The sequence below is a fragment of the Gopherus evgoodei genome, chromosome 3 (genome assembly GCF_007399415.2).
Source record: "Gopherus evgoodei ecotype Sinaloan lineage chromosome 3, rGopEvg1_v1.p, whole genome shotgun sequence".
NCBI lineage: Eukaryota > Metazoa > Chordata > Testudines > Testudinidae > Gopherus > Gopherus evgoodei.
Genome location: NC_044324.1, coordinates 141,981,812 through 142,002,801, shown reverse-complemented (window position 1 = coordinate 142,002,801; position 20,990 = coordinate 141,981,812). Strand labels below are relative to the sequence as shown.

General features: G+C 41.0%; 1 protein-coding gene across 3 annotated transcripts in view; it reads right to left on the bottom strand.

Annotated features, from left to right (window-relative positions):
- Positions 1 to 5,151: 5,151 nt before the first annotated feature.
- ABCB10 (ATP binding cassette subfamily B member 10) overlaps positions 5,152 to 20,990 on the bottom strand; it is a 41,197-nt gene continuing 25,358 nt past the window's right edge. For 2 of the 3 annotated variants that reach the window (XM_030556872.1, XM_030556873.1), the window contains 8 exons: positions 19,936 to 20,071; positions 18,869 to 18,964; positions 13,038 to 13,247; positions 12,193 to 12,272; positions 9,746 to 9,926; positions 9,430 to 9,473; positions 7,437 to 7,471; positions 5,152 to 6,600 (listed from right to left, as the gene is read on the bottom strand). In XM_030556872.1, coding sequence (XP_030412732.1) covers positions 6,345 to 6,600; positions 7,437 to 7,471; positions 9,430 to 9,473; positions 9,746 to 9,926; positions 12,193 to 12,272; positions 13,038 to 13,247; positions 18,869 to 18,964; positions 19,936 to 20,071 — 1,038 coding nt within the window. In that variant the 3' untranslated portion in view covers positions 5,152 to 6,344. The remainder of the gene's footprint in view (positions 6,601 to 7,436; positions 7,472 to 9,429; positions 9,474 to 9,745; positions 9,927 to 12,192; positions 12,273 to 13,037; positions 13,248 to 18,868; positions 18,965 to 19,935; positions 20,072 to 20,990) is intronic. The other variant, XM_030556874.1, reaches the window with a different exon arrangement.

Here is a 20,990-nt window from a genome sequence, read left to right as displayed (position 1 = left end):
AAGAATTGATATGACAGCTGGTTAATATAAACCTAATTTATTTGAATACAAAGTTATCTTGGGGGGACAATACAGAGGCTCAAACTAATGTGCCTAACTGACAGAACAGTCATGTTTTTCTTCAAAAAAATAAGAAATGCAGCTTCTTGCATCACACAAAATACAAAAGATTATCCTTCATTTGTAGAGTAAATCAACTGTTGACCTGGCTCCTTTCTCCAACAATTTGTAACCTCCATTTTAAGGTGCTGAAAACTTTTTGTTGACTAGTTTAACACAGCCACTAAACTTTCGCAAGACAGTTGAATAACTGTTACCCTAACCCCAGCAGTGTGGAAGTAGTGTGAAGGCAGTATTGTTTAAGCACTCTGTCAGGAATGATCATCTTTTGTGTTGCGCAAGAAGTAGACTGCCAATATGCAGTCTTTGAAGAGAATGAGAGAGGTTCTATATATCAGATGATAAAAATATAGTTTGACAGCAGCAGTCAGCTACTTGAATTAAAGAATCTTCTCTATTTCAAACATATGCCAATAATTAACAGTGATAATACTTTATTCAACATTTAAATATAACTAATCAAAATAATTCTTGCAAGACAGTGATTTTATTTTCAGTGTCCTAGCTCCCTCAGGAAAGCATTCATACTATCCAAAATTAGAAACACAGTGAACAGAGCAGTCAATGCTAGCCTGTCACTGGGGCAGCAAGCACTCAACACTAAATACAAATTATATTATACATTACAGAAAAGTTTTTTATTTTCTTTGGGTCAAATCCTGAGAGATGCTGAACACCTGTTGAGTGCCTACAACTCCGAATGAAGAAAGTAGTTACTCATGCTCTCTGAGAATTTGGCTTTTGAAGTGAAGTGAACAGGTTGGTCATCTTATTTAATGTGTACAACAATCTAAGAAATGTGTCAATTACGGAATAATTAAATTGTAGGCAAAAAAAAATCCCCATTTAGTTACAAGTGTGATACCACAGGAAACAGAGCCATATTCCACTTTCAGAGTTTTGAACATTAAATTATATGGGAGTTCTATGTACACTCATTGAATACATCACCACTAATGTTCTAAATTTCAAGTCTTTGGAAGGACAACTGTTTAATCATTCTTTGAAATGATTAAAGTTCTTGTTACATCATTATGAAGCTGTATGTCTTACCATGAGATGACAGATGCAATAAAATTTTTATTTATAAATTTTAATTCAGAATACAAAAAAATTACTAAAAACTACTGAAGAGGGCAATGCTGGAAAATGTGATCAGTGAGTATAACAAACAAATTCATTTTATATAGGGTGCTATACTGCACTATTTGGATACTCCAACTAAGCGTGGCCCATTTTCCTTCATAAGACCACATTGAATTAGCAGACTGGATGAAATAAAATTGTCCTTGGCAAAACAAGTCTGTCAATAGTGTCTTAGACGCACACTAACAGTTTGCTGGGTTTAGCCTATATCGGCAACCACTGAAGGTTCCCTTAATGAATCAGAATGCAATACTGTGAGAGTTTTTAAAAACACTCTTGTTTTCTTAGCAGAAAGATTAAATCTCCCTACAAAGCCTCCAAGCTGAAGAATTGTATTGTTGAAGCTTGAACTAGTAGGATTGCAGTGATATAAAACAAAACTGTGCAGAACGTCGCTAGCTATGCTGTATTGGCCACATACAGTGTGCCACATCCACATACAGTAGTCCCAGCATACGCTGCAGGATCTGTGGATTGGGCACCTACCCACAATGAAAATGACTGCTCCCTGCAGCAGGTGCATGGTGGTTATGGTATATACCTTCTCTTTTCAAACTGGCTAAATTTTTCAAAAAGTCTTAAGTGACTTAGGAGCCCAAATCCCAATGACTCTTAGGGCTTGTTTATAGGAACACTTAATTCGTGGCAAGCTGGGGTATAAATCTACCCATGTTAGCCTGCCACGTACTAGGTGTCCCTCTGGACCCTGCCACCACACACTAAAAGTTCCACAGTGCACTTAAATCTACTCCCATTTCAAAACAGTGTAGGTGGTAAGAGTTTCACGGTGTGCTTTAATCTAGGCTGTTTTGAAATGGGAATCGATTAAAGCACGCTATGGAACTTTTACAGTGTGGCAACAGGCTCCAGCCACCTAGTGCACAGCTTATGAGCTCATTCTGCACCTTACCTGAGGAATTATTGTTCACATGAGTAATGGTTTTTAGGAACAAGCCCATCATTTGAAAGGTTACATAGAGAGATAATGGGTAGGAAGTATTGAAGTTAAAGCATTTTCTGTCAGCATTTTTAGCCTGTGGTGGTTTTTAGAATTGTTTTTAATGTTTCACACAATGGCATATAGGGTTGCCAACTTTCTAACTGCACAAAACTAAACAACCTAAGCCCACTCCTTCCCCGAGGCCCCATCCCCTGCTTTCTACATTCTCCCTCCCTTGGTGGCTCGCTTTCCCCCACCCTCACTCACTTTCACTGGGCTGGGACAGGGGGTTGGGATGTGGGAGGGGGTGAGGGCTCTAACTGGGGTTTTGGGCTCCATGATGGGGCCAAAAATAAGGGGCTCGGGAGGGGGCTCTGGGCTGGAGCAGGGTTGTGGGAGGGGATGAGGGCTTTGGCTGGGGGTGCGGGCTCTGAGGTGGGACTGGGGATGAGGGGTTTGGGGTGCAAGAGGGGGCTCCAGGCTGGGGGGTGGGGCCGAGGGATTCAGAGTGCAGAAGGGGAATGGGGTGCAGGATGGGGTATGGGGTCTGGGATGAGGAGTTTAGGGTGTGGGAGGGGGCTCTGGGCTGGGGGTTGGGCAGGGGGAGGTGAGGGCTCCAGTTAGGGGGTGCAGGCTCTGGAATGGGACCGGGGATGAGAGGTTTGGAGTGCAGGGGGGCTCCGGGCTGGGGGAGCGGGGGGGAGGCTCAGAGCTGGGGCTCGGGGCAGGGGCTTACCTCAGGCTGCTCCTAGTCAGGGGTGCAGCAGGGCTAAGGCAGGCTCCCTGTATGTCCTGGCACCACGCTCCTAAGCAGGGGGGCCAGGAGGCTCCACATGCTGCTGTTGCCTGCAGGCACCGTCCTCCCCCAGCTCCCACTGTCCACAGTTCCCGGCCAATGGGAGTGCAGAGCCAGTGCTCGGGGTGAGGGCAATGCACAGAGCCCCATGTCCCCCCCACCTAGGAGCCAGACCTGCTGGCCACTTCCAGGGCACAGTGTAGTGCCAGGACAGGTAGGGACTAGCCTGCCTTAGCCCTACAGAACCACCAACTGGACTTTTAAAGGCCTGGTCAGCAGTGCTGACCAGAGCCACCAGGAGCCTTTTTTGACTGGGTATTCCGGTCAAAAACTGGATGCCTGGAAACTCTAATTATTGGCACAACTAAGGTAGAGAGTAAAATACTTAGAGCGTTTCCTCCTAAAACAGGGACATTTAATATTCGTGCTGAAAAGTTCATTGTCTGGTACGTTCCCCTCCTTCTCCCGCTGCCTGCTCTCTCTCTTATTTACCCCAAGTTGTTCCTGAAAAGTATAACTGCAAGCAGCTAAAGCACACCATTCTCAAGCACACATTTTACTGAGGCCTCACCCTATACGAGGAAATTCACCTGCTGCTTACAATTGTGTAAGCAGAGTCAGGATGAGCGCTGCCCTGACATCTGGTGGTGAATTGTAGGGAATGTGGAAAGAATTCCAAGAATTTCAAAGGATGGGGAAAGATTTGCATTGGCATCCACCCTCCACTTAGCATAAGCCCACAGCAGACTGGGATGGTTATTTTAACAGCTCTGGGATCCCCAATTTCTTTGTTATTGGGGCAGGAAAAAAAAGTTTGTCACCCTGATTGTGTGAATGGGGAGCTGTGGGACTGCTTTGTGACACAGATGACTCAACCTCAGTTGGGTGGTACTTGCTAAACATGGGACATGGGTTCCAAAACCCCAAGAAGGGAGAGAGGTTGGGGACTGGTGTGTGTACCTGATGGTATGGACCCCTTGTGAGGGCCTGGAACACCAATTACACATCCTCCTCTCTCCACTGTGGAATGTCAGAGTTGATTTTTTATTCCCTTAAGAATCCCGATACAGGTTACTGAGCTGAACTCACTTTTGGCTAATAGTGCACTTGCACTAGCACTGGGGCTCCCCTACTATGAGCTGAAATCACTAAGAGCTGAAATTACTGAGCTCAGAGCACTGAGTACTGTGCTAACTATTGGGGAGCCTGAAGCTATACTGTGGAACAGAGCAGCTGGTGGAGTGGAGCAGTTTGTGGGGACGGCTGGAGCGGATCACGGGACAGCTGGTGGAGCAGAGTGGCTGGCAGAGCGGAGTAGCTGTGGGACAGGTGGAGCGGCCCACAGAGTGAGCGGAGCAGAGCAGTTTGCAGGGAGAACTGGAGCAGCTCATGGAGCAGAGCAGCTGGTGGAGCGGAGCAGTTTGTAAGGACGGCTGGAGGAGCAGAGTGGAGCGGCTGGTAAAGCGGAGCAGTTTGTGGAGAAGGTGGGAGCAGAACCCACGGAGAGGCAGGGCAGTTGGTCCCGAACCACGTAAGGTGCCCCTTTCTACCCAGGCTGGGGGGAGGGACCTCTGCAGATAGACTCTCGAACTTTGGGGCTGCACTGACTCAGGACAGAGACTTTTGCATTGTAGGACTGTGGGTGATTTGGGGGTTGCTGGACTCAAGAGCCCAGGAAAGAGGACACAGCCCAGTTTCCTGGGGTGGGTCTTTGCTCACGGTTTGGTCTATGAACTCTAGTTGAGGTGTTTTCCCAATTTAGTGTTTGTTGTTTATCTCATGTATTAAACCTTTTCTGCTACACCGAGACTCTGTGCTTGCGAGAGGGGAAGCATTGCCTCTTTGAGGCGCCTAGGGGTGTGTGTAAGATTTTCCCAGGTCACTGGGTGAGGGCTCGAGCTGATTTGGCATTGGGTTATTGAAACGGAACCCCTGGATACTGAACCCGGCCCTTGTTGCTACCAACTCAGAGGGGCAGAAGGGTTACAATTGTTTAACAATGCATAGGCTTACACCAGCATAGACTGTTCTTAAGATGAGTTGTAAAAGAATTTTTTTTAAAGTGGCTTTGGATTTTTGTTTATTTCTTCACAATGAATAGAAAAAGGTCTATATTAGAAGGGGAGGTTTGTTTGTTTTTTTAACTTAAGTATCAGGAACATCAAATTTTGGTCCTGCTTGGTTTTGCTGGTGCTCTCACACTTTTGTGTACTTTTCCTTAGTTGAAGGGACAAGGGTTTTGCATATTTAACAAGGCATCTTTTCACCCAAGCATTCAAGTAGTCACGGGAGTTAGGGAAGCATTAAACACTGACTAAATATTCCCTCCATCTCAGTTGCTCAACTTTCAGTCGTTTATTGTGATATTGTAATTTCACTAATTTTCTGGTTGCCACAGAGTCTTCATAGCTAAACAAGATTCGAACTTCTAACAGAGAATAGAAAAAAGTTGTAAATAAAGCTTTTTTGAGCATGATTTATATACCCTTTACAAGGAGGCAAAAAAGGGCACAAGCCCACTGTTTGTTCCTTTAAAGGTCACCTTCAGGGTGTAATGAAAGTAAAGACCAGAAGAATATAGAAATGAGGAGATGCATGCAAATTTTAGATTTTTTTACTACAAACTAATGTTTAGCAGCAATTCTGCTCCCTTTGCCCTAGCTGTAAAACCTGCAGCTCTCAGGAGTACTACTCCCCATCCAAGCTTCCAAATAATTTAAAATAACTTCTGTTTATAAATAATTATCTACAGTTACTGCAGATGGTGATTACACCCCTCAACTTCCAGTTTTATTTTGAAAGGGAAGAGAAAAAAAGCAGCATGTGAAAAAGGAGACTGAAGAGTTTCTCTCATGCCACTACTGTCACACAATTCTGAACTTCAGTCTTTTAAAGCCAAAGTACAGTGACAAGCCCAAAAAACAAAAAAGGTCCCTGGTATGCAAGAGACGGTGGTGGTAAAATTATCAGGTTCTGGATTTCTAATTTCCCTAAAATTAGGAACTTGCTTGAGAAAAGAGTTCATTGCTATACAGTGAGTTAAAATAGAGAAAATGCCATACTGAATCAATTAAGTTACCACAAAGCAGAAGAATCTATACACTTTTGAAACCAATTTCAGTGCTGTGGTTTTTTAAAAAGTTACAATAATTATTAAAAATCTCTGAATAAAAAGTTTAAACACATCAACGTTTCAAAATGATATTTTGTACACTTTGGAAAAAATATAAAACATTTACTTTATATAACTAGAAACAAGTAATATGCTTTTTAGTTTGTAAATTTCTATTCCTTATACTTCCTTTCACATATTTTCTTTCAAAAATTCTTTTTCTCTGGATTTTACACATTTAATGCAAAAGTTTTACTATTCTGAAGAAAAGCTTGTTTCTTCATTAGTTTCCTGAAAAGTCCATTTGGATTTGCAAGAAGTTCCTCATGTTTTCCACATTCAATAATTCTGCCTTGGTCAAGAACTGCAACAGAATCAGCATTCTGAATGGTAGACAGACGATGAGCAATAATTAGGACTGTCCTCCCTTCCATAAGCCGATCTAGAGCTTCTTGCACTAGATACTCACTTTCAGCATCCAAAGCACTAATTCGGAAGAAAAAAAAATAAGTGTCACTATTCTCTAAAATCAATATAGCCTGGTCTACATTAGGCTTCTTTCTCTAAGCTCTCCCATCACTGCCTTTCCAACAGCGTAATAATGGTGGAGTTGCTTGTGAAGACAAAGTGTTGGCAGCTGCCAGCATTTTAAGCACCGAGTCATGTAGACTCATTGTGAGCAGAATTAGTTGACTTGGTGCTTACAATACTGGCAGCTGCCTGGAGAGCTCTCTACACTAGGGATGAAATCCTGACTCCATCGAAGTCAGTAAAGCTCCCACTGACTTCAGTGGGGCAAGGATTTCACACTAGAGCTCCTACATCTGCTACCATTAATGAAGCTGAGCTAGTGGTAGCAATGGTGAGAATTTTTTAGTGAAAAAGTCTAGTGCAGACACTCCGTCCTGAGTATGCAGATCACACACACGTACACCCCTGAAATTTAACACTGAATAACTTAGAGTGGATGTGGTGTACTTATACCTATCCACTCAGGACTTACAAACATTAATAATTTTCATAAAGTTGAGATACAAAAACCTTTGAGATTGTGTAATGCTTCAGTATTCATATAAATCACAAATATTTCATAGGAGTTACATATTATTTAATAAGTAGTAAGGTACTGTCTGTTGCACTTAATCTAGTGGCTTTCATCAGAGCATCTTTAAGTATTTTTCCATTCAATTGATAGGGAAAAAAAAGTTAAATGACTTGCCCAAGGTCACACACAGACAGGAACAGAACATAGATCTCCTGACTCCAAGTCTCCTGCTCTAATTATAGGACATTTGCTAGCTTTACTTTATTTTATTCCTTACCTTGTTGCTTCATCTAGAAGAAGAATTTTAGGATTCTGAAGAACAAAATAAAATTATAATTAAAATCAAAGTTATACAAGACCTGAAGGATACAAATTCTATTTATTATAAAAAATTCACAAACAGGACTAAAACTACAAGCAAGATTATTTGCTTCATCAGAAGACTTGAATACAAAGTGAGACTCAGTAGGTAATGTCTAGACTGTAGAAGGATAGAATATAAATAAAAATATCACATCTTATTTTTTTCACCTACTACTGTTACTTTAACACCTAAGATCACTATTACAAAGATTATAAATCCCATCTTTTCAATTTGTTTACTTTGTGCATGTGGCAGCACTTAAGGGTCGATTTCACTGTTTTGTCTGATTTTAGAATCTTTCATGCGGGTTCATCTATCGTTTGTTTATAAGCAGTCTCCCTCCTGTTATACATGAATACAACATTTATTTTGTACCTGGGAGACAGCAACTTTCTGCGTGGCTGGAATGCACCAGGCCACTGAGGATATGACTACACAGGAAAAAAAAAAAAGTGACCCGCCCAATTCGGTTGCAGGGCTGTTTCACTGCTGCATAGGCTACCAGGCTTGGGCTGGAGCCAGAGCTCTGGGACCCTGCCACCTCACAGGGTCCTAGAGCCCAGGCTCCAGCCTGAGGCCCGAAGTCTACACAGCAATGAAACATTCCCACAACCTGAGCCAGATGTTCGTTTTTCTTTGCTGTGTAGACATACCACTAGAGGCCAAGAACACACACTGGAAATGTAAAGAACCATAGTGTACAATGCAATTGCCCACAGCATGTATTTCCAAGAACTATTCCAAAACCAGACTGAACAAGCAGAAGAGATTTAGTTAAACACAAAAGGAACAATGCAATTTGCATTTTAACACCACATTCTTCCTTCACCTCTCTCAGAGAGGGCTGGCTGCAGCTCAACTTCCTAAAGCAGCGCAAGTCTTTAAGAGTAGGTCTTTGCTGCAATTAAAAACCCATGGCTGGCCCATGACTATCAGCAGTGCTCAATCTGCGGGACTGTGTAATTGCAGTGTAGATGTTCTGGCTTGGGCTGGAGCCCTGGCTCTAGAACCTTGCGAGAATCCCAGAACTCAGGCTTCATGCCAAATAGGAACATCTACATCACAACTAGACTGCTGTCCAGCCCTGGTCCAGCCACAAATGTCTAATTGCAGTGCAGACATATCCTAAGAAACACAATTTACAATCATCTAAAATGCTAAAAACAAAGCGAACACCAAACAGACTATGTTAAGATGGAATCTATTAGTGTGCATTACTAGGGGTGATGAGGGTCCACTGGTGTTGAAATCTATGAGAAGTAATTTATAGATTCTAGACATTAAAATAAAGCCCCCTTCCTCTGGTCGACAATCACTAGAACTTACAGGCAGAAAAAAGATTATCTTCAGAAGACAGACAACTCACCCAAACCTCACTCTCCTTCATAAAAGGCATGGAGTTTCTATTCTTAACGACATCAAGGGGTTCCCCCAAAAGACATGGGAGAGCCATTGGTTTGTATTCTACAGAAACTTCAACAAACCAAGGTTTTTATCCAAAGTGCCATGCAAGCTATAATTAGCAACGCCATGTATCTGGCTGGAAAAACCAAGTTGTGCAAGGACATTGACACCATATTCAAAGTGGAAATCATCCTTGGTCTTGAGCAAGGCTTATTAAGTGAACCATCCTATCTAGGCCTACAGTCTTCCTTACAGAGTGGCTCTAGTCAGAGCCTAACCACAGGAAAAAGAATGCATCAGGCATAATAGAAATTAAAGGGCGGTAAAGCTTGAAATAAAAATATTGCCTTAACCATATCTCTCTTCCTATTCCAACTCCCTCCTCAATATACAGAACTTTGAATATTTCAAAAGATATTCACTCCCCCCAATGAAAGAGACTCATCCCCTCCTTTTCCTTCTTGAAATAATTAAATAAAGAATAGCTGTTTTTTAAGCTTACCTTGAGCAGCGCTCGAGCAATTGCAATTCGTTGTTTCTGCCCACCTAAGAAAAAAGTTTTATTGGATTAAACTGAAAGGTAAAACAGAAGAGGTTCTGACTGTAACTAAAGATCTAAACTGACTGTAACTAGACATGAACTGATCTCTGCTAGTTACTGATATGGATTTTATGTTGGGGGAAGAAGGGATTAAGTGCTTAGGACAACAGTACTCCAACAAAAGCTACTGGTTGAAAAAGCAAGCTGGATAAAGCCTTTTTTTAGTTTACTGTGGCAATATCTTGAAAAAAAATGAATAATAGTGTCAGAAGTATACCTGAAAGGAGAATGCCTTTTTCTCCAACTAAAGTGTGGAATCCTTCTGGAAAGTCTCTGATAAAACTGGCAGCATTAGCTATTTCAGCAACTTTCTGGATTTCTTCAACAGTTACCACAGAAGGGTCCTCGGCACCATAGGCAATATTTTCAGCAATAGAACAGGAGAACAGAATTGGTTCCTGATAAATGCAAAAACATAGCTCATATGGTATCTCTATAGTACATATGATTTCTTAGTAAATCTCAAGTAAAATAAGTCCCTTTTAAAGCATCAAGTAGGTGACAGTGTTTTAAAATTTATTGAACACTCTAATGTTTTCGGGTTAATGAATAATGTCCCAATTATTTTAACATTGAGGTCAGAGGTCAAAGGTAAGTCCAGATTATAACATTTGAGGAAAACTTTTCAAATGACACTTTACATGACCACTAACTCATAATATTCCAGAAGGAGTTCAAGGCTATCTGTTCATTCAGAAAACCCAAGTTTCTAGGATACCAGGTCATCTCTTCTTATTAAGGCTACCTACATTGTGTGCTTTGTGTACTGAAACAGCAAGAAAGTGTAAACACAGGAATAGGAAATAGAAGGCAAGTCAAATGATGTACAATGAGAAGAAGATATTCAGGACAAGATAAGACTGCTCTCTGTAAGAAACAGAAAGGTTTCCTATTGTAACTTTTATTATTGGTAACATAAAACTGGACACAGTGAGATTTTTAAAAATGAAGAAAAACGAAATGTTGACATGCTTACAAGGAAAAAAGAGATTCTTCTTACATGAAGGATATTCAGTGGTACTTGCAATACAGATGATGTTTTGGAATGTGAAGTACATTTGGATTAGAAAAGTAACTGGGCTGTGATATCCCAGTTAGCTAGCCAGCCAGTCATGTTATGAAGACTTTCTGTAAAAAGCCTGTACTACTTTCAAACTGTTTGGGTAGCTCCTCTTTAAGGGACAATTGAATATGTACTTTCTGCACCTTTAGCATGGGGGACAAGAGAAAAGTAAGTGCCAACAGTGTCATATTAGCATGCCTTCATAATGGAAATAATTGTGTAAGCAAGGAAGCAAAAGGATTAGCCAATAGAAGGTAAGTTTTCAAAGCAGCATGTAAGCACAGGATTGTGTAACTTTGATTAACATCAATGGGAGACATGGAGCTAAGCAGTCATGCATATCTGCAGCGTTAGCTTCTGGAGGTCCTTTCTTGACTATTTATTCATAAGAAAGTCCCACGAAAATCAAGCAACTTATGTTCTAAGTTGTGAACCATGGACTTTCCAGTCCTCTACACCAGTGTTTCTCAATGATCAGTCCGTGGATCAGCGTTGGTCCCTGAAATCTCCCTGACACAGTTTAGGAAGGCAGCAAACCAGTCCTTGGTATCAAAAAGGTTGAGAAACCCTGCCCTACACAAGAGGTATTTTACCAGTGATCGCTATCTTTCAGGAGTTACTTACCTAACCTACACAATCAGACACTTGCAGACCACAGAACAAGCAGTTTGGGACTAATTGGAAATTTACCATTTTAGCATATAGTATAAGATGACAGTGACTAATGTGTATGAGGGCAAGAGGGAGTTTCTCCCTTTTTGTGAAAAAACAAGACAAGTGGCTTGTCTACACAATAGACCTTCATCGGTATAATTACAGCACTCAAAGGTGTGAAAAAATCCACACCCCTGAAATAGTTATGCCAGCGTAACCTCCTGTGTAGACACCGCTATGTCGGTGGGAGAGCTTCTCCCATCAACATAGCAACTGCCTCCCAGATAGGTGGATTAACCATGCCGACAGGAGAGTTCTCATCCATCAGCATAGAGCAGGGTGGGCAACCTGCGGCCCACATATGGCCCATCAGGGTAATCCGACTGTGAGCCACAAGACATTTTGCTGATGTTGACTGTCCACAGGCATAGCCCCCCGTGGTTTGCCATTCCTGGCCAATGGGAGCTACGGGAAGCAGTGGGCCACTGCCACTTCCCATTGTCCGGGAACGGCGATCCGCAGCCACCTGGAGCTGCGGGGGCCATGCCTGTGTGCGATCAACATCAGCAAAATGTCTCACAGCCCATAATCAGATTACCCTGATGGGCTACATGCGGCCCATGGACTGCAGGTTGCCCACCACTGGCACAGAGTGTCTTCATTAAAGCACCAGAGCTGCGCCATTGCAGCATTTTAAGCATAGAGTTGCCCGGAGTGTACAGCAAGCCGGGGTGTGAATCTACAGTGCAGTACAAAATTTTAGTATGCAGTAGCAGGGTCCACATGACTAGTTAGTGCATGGCAAGTTAGTGTGCTGTAGAGTCTCATCCCAGTTTGCCGCACACTAAGTGTCCATGTAAACAAGTCTTTAACAGTACAAAATTAGAAAGACAGTAGTAACTGATTACAGATTTCTTCCTTCACGTAGAAATTCCCCTATTCCTTACCTGACTCACTGTTCCAATTTTAGTCCTGAACCAGAGTGGATTCAATTGACGGATATCAACGCCATCAACAGTGATAGTACCTTAATTTAAGAAACATTAAGTTATACAGGATATAAAAGATACTGACAAAAGGCAGAAAACAGTGGGGGAAAATACTCAGTTTTAAGGTGTTAATAAGAGATGTGCTCTCTCTCAGTCCCACAAAGGTGGTGTACTTCATGGAGCATTTATTTATCCTGTCCCTTTTCAGGCACTCTACAGTGCTCATTTAAACATGCGAGGCAAGATCGCGCCTCAGTCTGTCAGGTGCAAGAAAGTAGAGATGTAGCGGGGTTGAAGGAGAAAAAAAAGTGTCCACACAATCTCCTTGGGTGCCGAGGCCAGGTACAGTGGTTGTCCTTACGCTTCTGAGTGCACGGGCTGATGTAGGCTAGCACCGTTGGCAGTGCCAGTCTCTCCCCAGTGGGCACAGACAAAGCAGAGCCGGGCCACACACAGAGTTTTCCTTATTTAAACTGCTGGGGCCCATTCTTCCCCCTCTCTGAGACAATGACTGGCAGGTTACTCCACAGATTGCTTTTTAATATCACATCAGTTTTGCCCCATGTCGCAGTGACCATGTCTACACAGAACAGCACAGGACTCTACAGAACTGCTGCATCAAGCACCCAGCAATTTGAGGCACGCTCTCCCGTAAAGAGGAAAGTATTGCTTCTGCATAGCTTTCAGGCTGGGACTTCAACTCAGAATCCTTCCATTACACCCCCACCGGTTGTTCAGAAAAGTGTTTTCTTAGATGCAGATTAATTATTTCTAATGACAGTTACAGTAACATATAAACGTACCTGAGATGGGATCATACAGCCTCAACAGAAGAGAAACAATGGTTGATTTGCCTGAGCCACTTGGGCCAACCAATGCCATAACAGAGCCAGCTGGAATGGAAAGGCTGAAGTCTTGGAAAAGTGAAATTTCTGGACGTGTTGGATATGCAAAGTGGATCTCTTTGAATTCCAAAGCACCTTTGAACATGTCTTTGTTTAATACAATTCCATCTGAATGATGAAGAATTAAAATACAGAAGAAGCTGAATGACAATAAAAATATATCGAAACCACAATGGCAGGTCAGCTTTCCATAAAACCTGCTGGCTACTACAGAGGCACCCAACATTTGCCAAACCACAGATCAGATTACCAATTTAGCGGGTGCTTGAGTGCTGCACCTGTTATGCAAAACTGTAGTGGATCCCCCACCATTTTTAACATGTAACACATGGAGACTAAATCTCCCAGCGTACAATATTGCACCTTTACCAACAAGAGTAGTTTAATCTCCATTGACTATTCAATGCTTAGCTTCTCAGCCAAGCTGTCACTGAAACAAATCTGCTTCCAGATTGAATTCAAACAAGTCACTAATGGCCATTTTCAGGTTTTTAACATAAAAAAGAATGGTTGATGGAATTAACTGAAATCCAAGGCAGAACAGACCAATCAATATAGTGTCCTTTAGCAACAGCTCAGTAAAAACTGAAAGTCTTCAGTTTGTGAAATACCAGAACAAGCTATTGTGAGTGAATGGTCAAAGAAAAAAATGTCACTTTTTTCTTTTTTTGAAACAGCATAAAGCTTGTAAATATCTAAGACTTACAGGATCACAAGCAGTTCAGGCCCTGGTAAATCCTATGAAGTATGTATAGAGTACACCAACTTTGAAAAAAACAACAAAAAACCTGTATGTTACGTGAGTTCACTGTTTGAGGATAGGAAATCAAGAGGGAGCCTGCAATAGGTGTAGTGAAAGTAATTTAGTACATCTGGGCCCTACCAAATTCAAGTCCATGAAAAACGCATCATGGACTGTGAAATCTGGTCTCCCTCTGTTAAATTTGTTTTTTTAAATGTGCCTTTTCTTAGCCTATATTATACAGATTTCTCGGAGACACCAGCATTTCTCAAGTTGGGAGTCCTGACCCAAAAGTGAGTTGCAGGGGGAGTTGCAAGGTTATTTTAGAGGGGTTGTGGTATTTCCACCCTTACTTCTGTGCTGCTGCCTTCAGAGCTGGGCAGCTGGAGAGCAGCAGCTGCTGACCGAGGGCCCAGCTCTGAAGGCAGCAGTGCAGAAGTAGGGGTGGAAGTAGCATACCATGCCATCTTTACTTCTGCACTGCTGCTGGCGGTGACTCTGCCTTCAGAGCTGGGCTCCTGGCCAGCAGCAGCTGCTCTCCGGCCATCTAACTTTGAAGGCAGCGTCGCAACCAGCAGCAGTGCAGAAGTAAGGATAGCAGTACCACAACCCCCCCTCCACAATAAACTTGTGATCTCCCCCCAAAATTCCTTTTTGGGTCAGGACCCCTACAATTACATCACCACGAAATTTCAGATTTAAATATATAAAATAATGAAATTTACAATTTTTAAAATCCTATGACTGTGAAATTGGTCAAAATGGACTGTGAATTTGGTAAGACCCTAGTTATAGGACTGCACAGTCATAGGATTTTAAAAATTGTAAATTTCATGAATGCAGATATTCAAATCTGAAATTTCATGGTGTTGCAATTGTAGGGGTCCTGACCCAAAAGAATTGTTTGGGGGGAGTCACAAGGCTATTGTAGAGGGGGTTGTGGTACTGCTACCCTTACTTCTGCGCTGTTGCTGGTTGTGACGCTGTCTTCAAAGCTAGATGGTCGGAGAGTGGTGGCCACTGGCTGGGAGTCCAGCTCTGACAGCAGAACCGCCGCCAGGAGCAGCGCAGAAGTAAGGATGGCATGGTATGCCACGGCCACTCCTACTTCTGCGCTGCTGCCTTCAGAGCTGGACCCTTAGTCAGCAGCTGCCCCTCTCTGGCTGCCAAGCCCAGAAGGCAGAACAGAAGACAGACTGGCAATACCACGATCCCCCTTAAATAACCTTGCAACTCCCCTGCAACTCACTTTTGGGTCAGTACCCTCAGTTAGAGAAACGCTGGTCTTCCCTATGAAATCTGTATAGTGTAGACTAAAAGCACATAAAAGATCAGATTTCATGATCCGTGACACATTTTTCATGGATGTGAATTTGGTAGGGCCCTACCTATGACCGTAAAATTGACCAAAATGGACCATGAATTTAGTAAAGCCCTAGGTATAACAGACAATCATATTATGCAAAGGATAATTTAGTGCAATCAGGGTATTAATTTATTCACTTTATTAAACTGGTAAGCAGGCAGATAGACAATAGGCATGGGTGAGTATAGTAATAAGTGATCATCTGTAGCAAGTTTAACTATATTTGTAATGCTTCTTTGTTTTACTTTCCATTCCCCTTAGATTTCCTCCTCTTTCCCAGTCTCTTATCTTCATTTAGTTCAACTGTAGTTGCTCTGTCAATAGCTGCTGCATGTGGATTCAAACTGCTTCTCCGACATTAAACTATGGAGGTACTAATGTTAATGAATTTACACATTTATCACACAACTTAAGTGTTAATTTAAAGATGCATTTGCTCAATAGCAATTTAACAACACTAAGTTATTTAGTACAACTGTTACTGTATCAGTAAACTCTCTCTTTGAGTCCGGTTATTCTGGAATGCCTGCCATAAACTGCACTGTAATGCTACAACAGTACAGGAAGTCTGATGCAGCAAGTCCTTCCTTTATATTTCCCCATATATTAATGTAAAAAATATCAAAGCTATACACAATTTTATTTTTCCTCTTTGGATTCTGGAGACACGTAGAAAAACAGTAACTAGGATACTGAGATATCGTCAGGAAAAAAATTGGAGTAAATGAAGGTCAGAACCATGCAGAAGAGTGAGCAGATGTTTTGTTTGAGTGTGAGCAACAAAGCTGTTTTGCCTTTACTGTATGCTTAGTTCTGAAATCACCTCCATATTTACTCCTTGAGGCAGAGATCTATAGTCTTCTCTACGAATTTGTTTCATGCTGAAAGGAAATTAAAAACCTCTAGCTATCTTAATTTAGAAAAGTTACCTCCAGTTTGTAATACGCTGAAGTCTAAGACTGCTGGAGGAGGTTACATTAGCTAATCGTTAGTTACCTGTGAGACAAAAAAATTTCTGCTCCAAATTTTAACCCCTGCTCATCAGATTTAATACTCATTTTCACTTATATAAAAGAGTGTTTACATCTTCAAAAGCATCATTCAGACCAATTTTCATAACACTCCTTTCAAATACATAAGAGTCATCCCCATTTTACAGATTAGGAAACAGATGCAAAGAGGTTAAAGGCAACATAGTGAATTAGCATCAAAGCCAGGATTAGAACTCTTAGCTCTTCTAGCCAAAGAAGCAGAAACAGAACAATTGATACAAAACTAAAAACATACAATAAGATGAAAAACCTATTCCTTATAGCCAGAGCTCACTCAAAACACTTCTACTTGGTCTGCTGCCATATTCTCCCCTCCCACTCTGATAGCTACATTTGTAGTCAAGAATTTCTGAGGACAATATAAATCTCAAGAACAAAAGTAGAGTGTTTTTCTTATGTGTCACTTGAACTCCAAGATAAAAATACTGCTTTATGATGTTTGTTATCTACATACATAGTGCAAAAAGTGATACACGATTTTTGTTCAGTGGGATCTAACTGATCAAATCCAAATAACAGTTTGTCTTTATGATAACCTCACTGAACTAATTCAATGCAGATTAGGAATTAAGTACACATCGATCAGTGGTGTTTATCCAAAAATTCTTCAATGGGTTCAACCACTGAATGATCCTTGCTGGCTTCAGACTGGTGATAATGACTAAAGAAAGCAGCAATACATTTCAGGTGCTGCTGGCAACAAACAAATGTCTCTCAGATTTATAGATGGATTTTGCACATCTACCTTTTTTGAGAGCTTTTTTTAAAAATAACTGTATCACTCAGATTTATAAAGAGAAAAATATCCACAGAAAAAAACCTAGATAGTAAACTAAACATGTGAAAACTATATTAATCTATATACTTGTTATATCCATATCACTATGTTATTAAATCTGTGTAATATTTATAACAGCATAAATCAATGAGCTATTCTTAACCTGATCAATGTGAACATTTGTCTGTAGTAAGTTAGAGATTTGCCTCATTAAGAGAGAAACATTTGTACCATTTTGAGTCCTTTCTTCATCCTTCTAGTCCCTTATCTATTCAGCAATTAAAGACAGTAATGTGTTATCTTCTTTAGCACAAATAATGAACATTAAGAAGTGCAATCCTGACCAAAACTCCTTTCTCTTCCTCCATCCTCATACTGTAAAGATGGCCTAATATGAAAGACATCAACATTAGAGTAATATACTGATGAGTAATACATTGTGTGTCTAAAGAATTAGAACCAGGCCAGGTAATAAACTCATTGGGGAACCTGAACGAAGAACTGTTGAATTCAAATTCTGTGTTTATTAAAGGGATTTTTCATAGAAATAATCAATAAAATATTGTTGCAAAGAATGTAGATGTGATGCTGGCAGACCGAGTGCCAGTTCATACTGAGCACCCTAGGCCTCAACTAAACACTGGCAAATCCATAAGCTGGAACCAGTCTGGCTCAACTGGCATGTTAGTATTCTTAAAATAGGTATTAGGTTTGTGAAACTGTATTTAGACTTTATAAAATGCTTGTAAGTTGCTGCATGCAGTCAACTCACTTATATATATATCCCATGTTACAAGGTAATATTTAAAGTGTATGCTCTCAAACTGTAAACCCCAACTCTCAGGAGAAAAAAACATTTCCAAGTGTGAAATACTAGTTTACCACAGGAGGTGTTATCTCCTGCCCAACCAAAGCCAGCCTATAGATATCAGACAAACGTCGTGGAACATCAGAGGACAAAATAAAACTTTGTTGATTGCTCCCTCCATACCCATGAAGAGGGGACGTGCATGGGAACTCTAGGGTAAGAGAACAGAAATTCCTGACAGGAAGAAACTGCATCTCTGTGCTTCTTGGACTTGGAGAGGGCAAGATTTCTAAGCATGAGCAAGGGATCCCCAGTGCTTAGCCTAGGTTAGCCCTAGAGGATTTATAGTATTTGCATATTACAGCAGCTTCTGTTATCTTTTGGAGCCTAAGACTATAACTAATTTGTGTGTGTATGTTTACTTGCTTTAACCTTGTAAATAACTATCACTTTTTCATAGTTAATAAATCTTTAGTTAATGAATTATAGGATTGGCTACAAGCATAGTCTTTGGTGTAGGATCTAAAGTGCAATTGATCTGAGGTAAGTGACTGGTCCCTTAGGGCTGGGAGTTACCTGAATATTATTGTGATTTTTGGTGTAAGGGACCATCTATCACAAAAGCAAGATTACCTGGGTGGCAAGATAGTTCGGAGTACCCAAGGAGGCTGAGACACTCCATGGTGAGGCTGTTGTTGTGCAGAGCTCACACTACATACTTGGTTGGTGAAGTGTAAATACAGAACTCACAATCAAATCGAGGTGTGTGCCCTGCTTCTTAACAGTCTGCCATTAGGTTGATACTTTTGCTGAGCCACTCCAGATAACTTGACAGTAGTCAAGGAAGATTTCTATTGAATCTAGCTTCTTTATGAGAATTTTCATGCTGGTGTTAATTTTAAGTAATACCAACCTGTTGTCAAATGCCTGATAACCAGCCAGAGACAACACTAATGCAAAATGGTAAAGAAACAGGAACACACCATTAAATGGAAGCTCTGGTTTTCTTTCAATAAGTTCCCACAGACGTCCTCCAGCTCCTAATCCTTTCATAAGCTCAGTATAGAAAGAGCTCAAACCTAAAACAAATAACAATATTATGCATCACCTAAGAACATGAAAGACATTATATTAGAAAAAAAACCCGTTTTTTAGCATTCATGAGTATCATGAAAAACATGGAGATGGGCTTAGTAAAGAGGCCCAGTGAAAAATAAAAAAAAAGTGTATAAGTAGACCTCACTGCCCTTCCAGACACACTGAGCCATTGTCTGTTTTCAAACTAACAAGGCACAATAATGCATCAGAAGCAACAGACTCACTTTAAAAACTCCTCTTCCAAGTAGCTGACAAGCTAGCTATTTGAAATACCTTATCTTCATTTTTGCCTGTGTGCAGTAGTGATGACTGTTCCCTAAAGAGGAGCAGTTAGTCTCTGGGTCAGCAGATTACAGTTTCTGATCTTCACTGACAGGGGAAGAGGAACAAAGCAGAAAAGAGAAGAGATGTCCTTTTCTGCCTTTGCACTAGAAGGCAATCCCCTACAATAGTCTTCTGCTGGCACTTAAAGATCCAGTGCAGCTTTAGACAATTATCCGTGTGGAATTACAGCTAATTCTTACATGCCTTCCTTTGTAAAATAATTTCTCTGAACAGAGACCAAGATATTTTATTCCAAATAAAACCTTAATATTTGTTTAAATTATAAACACTATCATAGGCTACAGAAAGATCATCATCAAGAAAAGTTAGCATTATAAACCAGACACTGAAGAAAGGCACCTTGAAAAATTTAACCATTGCATTCTCTTGGGAAAGCTTTAAACTAACTATTTGGTCTTAATGAGTCAAAAGCCATTAATACTGATTGACTCATACTCACTGGAAAAATACTTATGAATCTTCTCAGAAAGACCATTCTCAGCTGAAGACATTCAAAGAATTATAACACACTTGAGGTTTTTGTGTTGTTTTTAAAACAAATGTTTTCCCTTACGTCAAAAAAATTCCTTTATCCTATGTTTTACGTTGTGTATTTCACATTCCATACCTTTAATGCTAAGTCCAATCCAGAATGCATACATCAAGAAGGAAGAGAGTTCACCAACAGTCAGTTGGGCACTACCCATCAGTAATCCTCCTTTGTACAGAACAGAAAGGACAATCATGTTCCCAGAAAGCCCAGTCTGGGAAAGAAAAAAAAACGACAGTGGAGAAAAACTGGATCTTCCCTTATAAATTCAATTTCATCTTCTAAAATTCTCTAAGTTAAGGCTTTTGGGTTTTTTTTAAAAAAAGAATATTCTCCATAGTTAATGGACTTTAGTGTAATCTTAAGATTCTATAGGACTAAATTTTGCTCATGTTTAGTTTCCTAACTTTCTTTATTTCTTAGAATGTAAATAATCAGTCTGGTGAGCCAGACGCCAGGTAAAATGCTACTGTGCAGGGGTTTGGAATGTAGGCACTGGTCTTCAACCAGTCTTTCACTCTCCAGGCTAGAAAGGACAGCTTTGCATCATTCCCAACTGATCTCTCCCCCCACCCAGGAACAGCTGTGATGGGCTCTAGAAGAAATTGTGCCCCATCTCCAACAATTATTAGATACAAAATGACCTAACCGTGGTGAACCCCAAAATAAAAATCATACAATGGGCCAATTCAATCCTGTGGAACACCACCTTTTGCAGATAAAACTCGTGGCACAGGGCCCATGGCAGCAGAAAGTCTATTCAGAGGGACTTTGTTAAGACACAAGCACCTATCTCTCTACTGGGAGGCACAATGACCAATGTTAGCCTAGGAATTGGCCCATGGATAGGACAACCCTGAGATGAGCTAATTCACCCACACAATTCTGGCAGGACACCTATGGAACCCCAATCCACAATTTAGAACTGTGGTACCCTAAGCAAAACCCTGAAAGAGTGTGGGAGCATATGCATTACCTGTCCTATCCAAAGATGAATCTCCTGTGAGACAGTGGTCTCTGCTGGTGCAGGGAGGTGTAAACTACAAATGTGAATTAAGCCTCATGACTTTGCAAATGCAGTAGAATTTGGTATTCAGCTCCCTACTTAACCAAATGATATGAAGAGGAAAAGA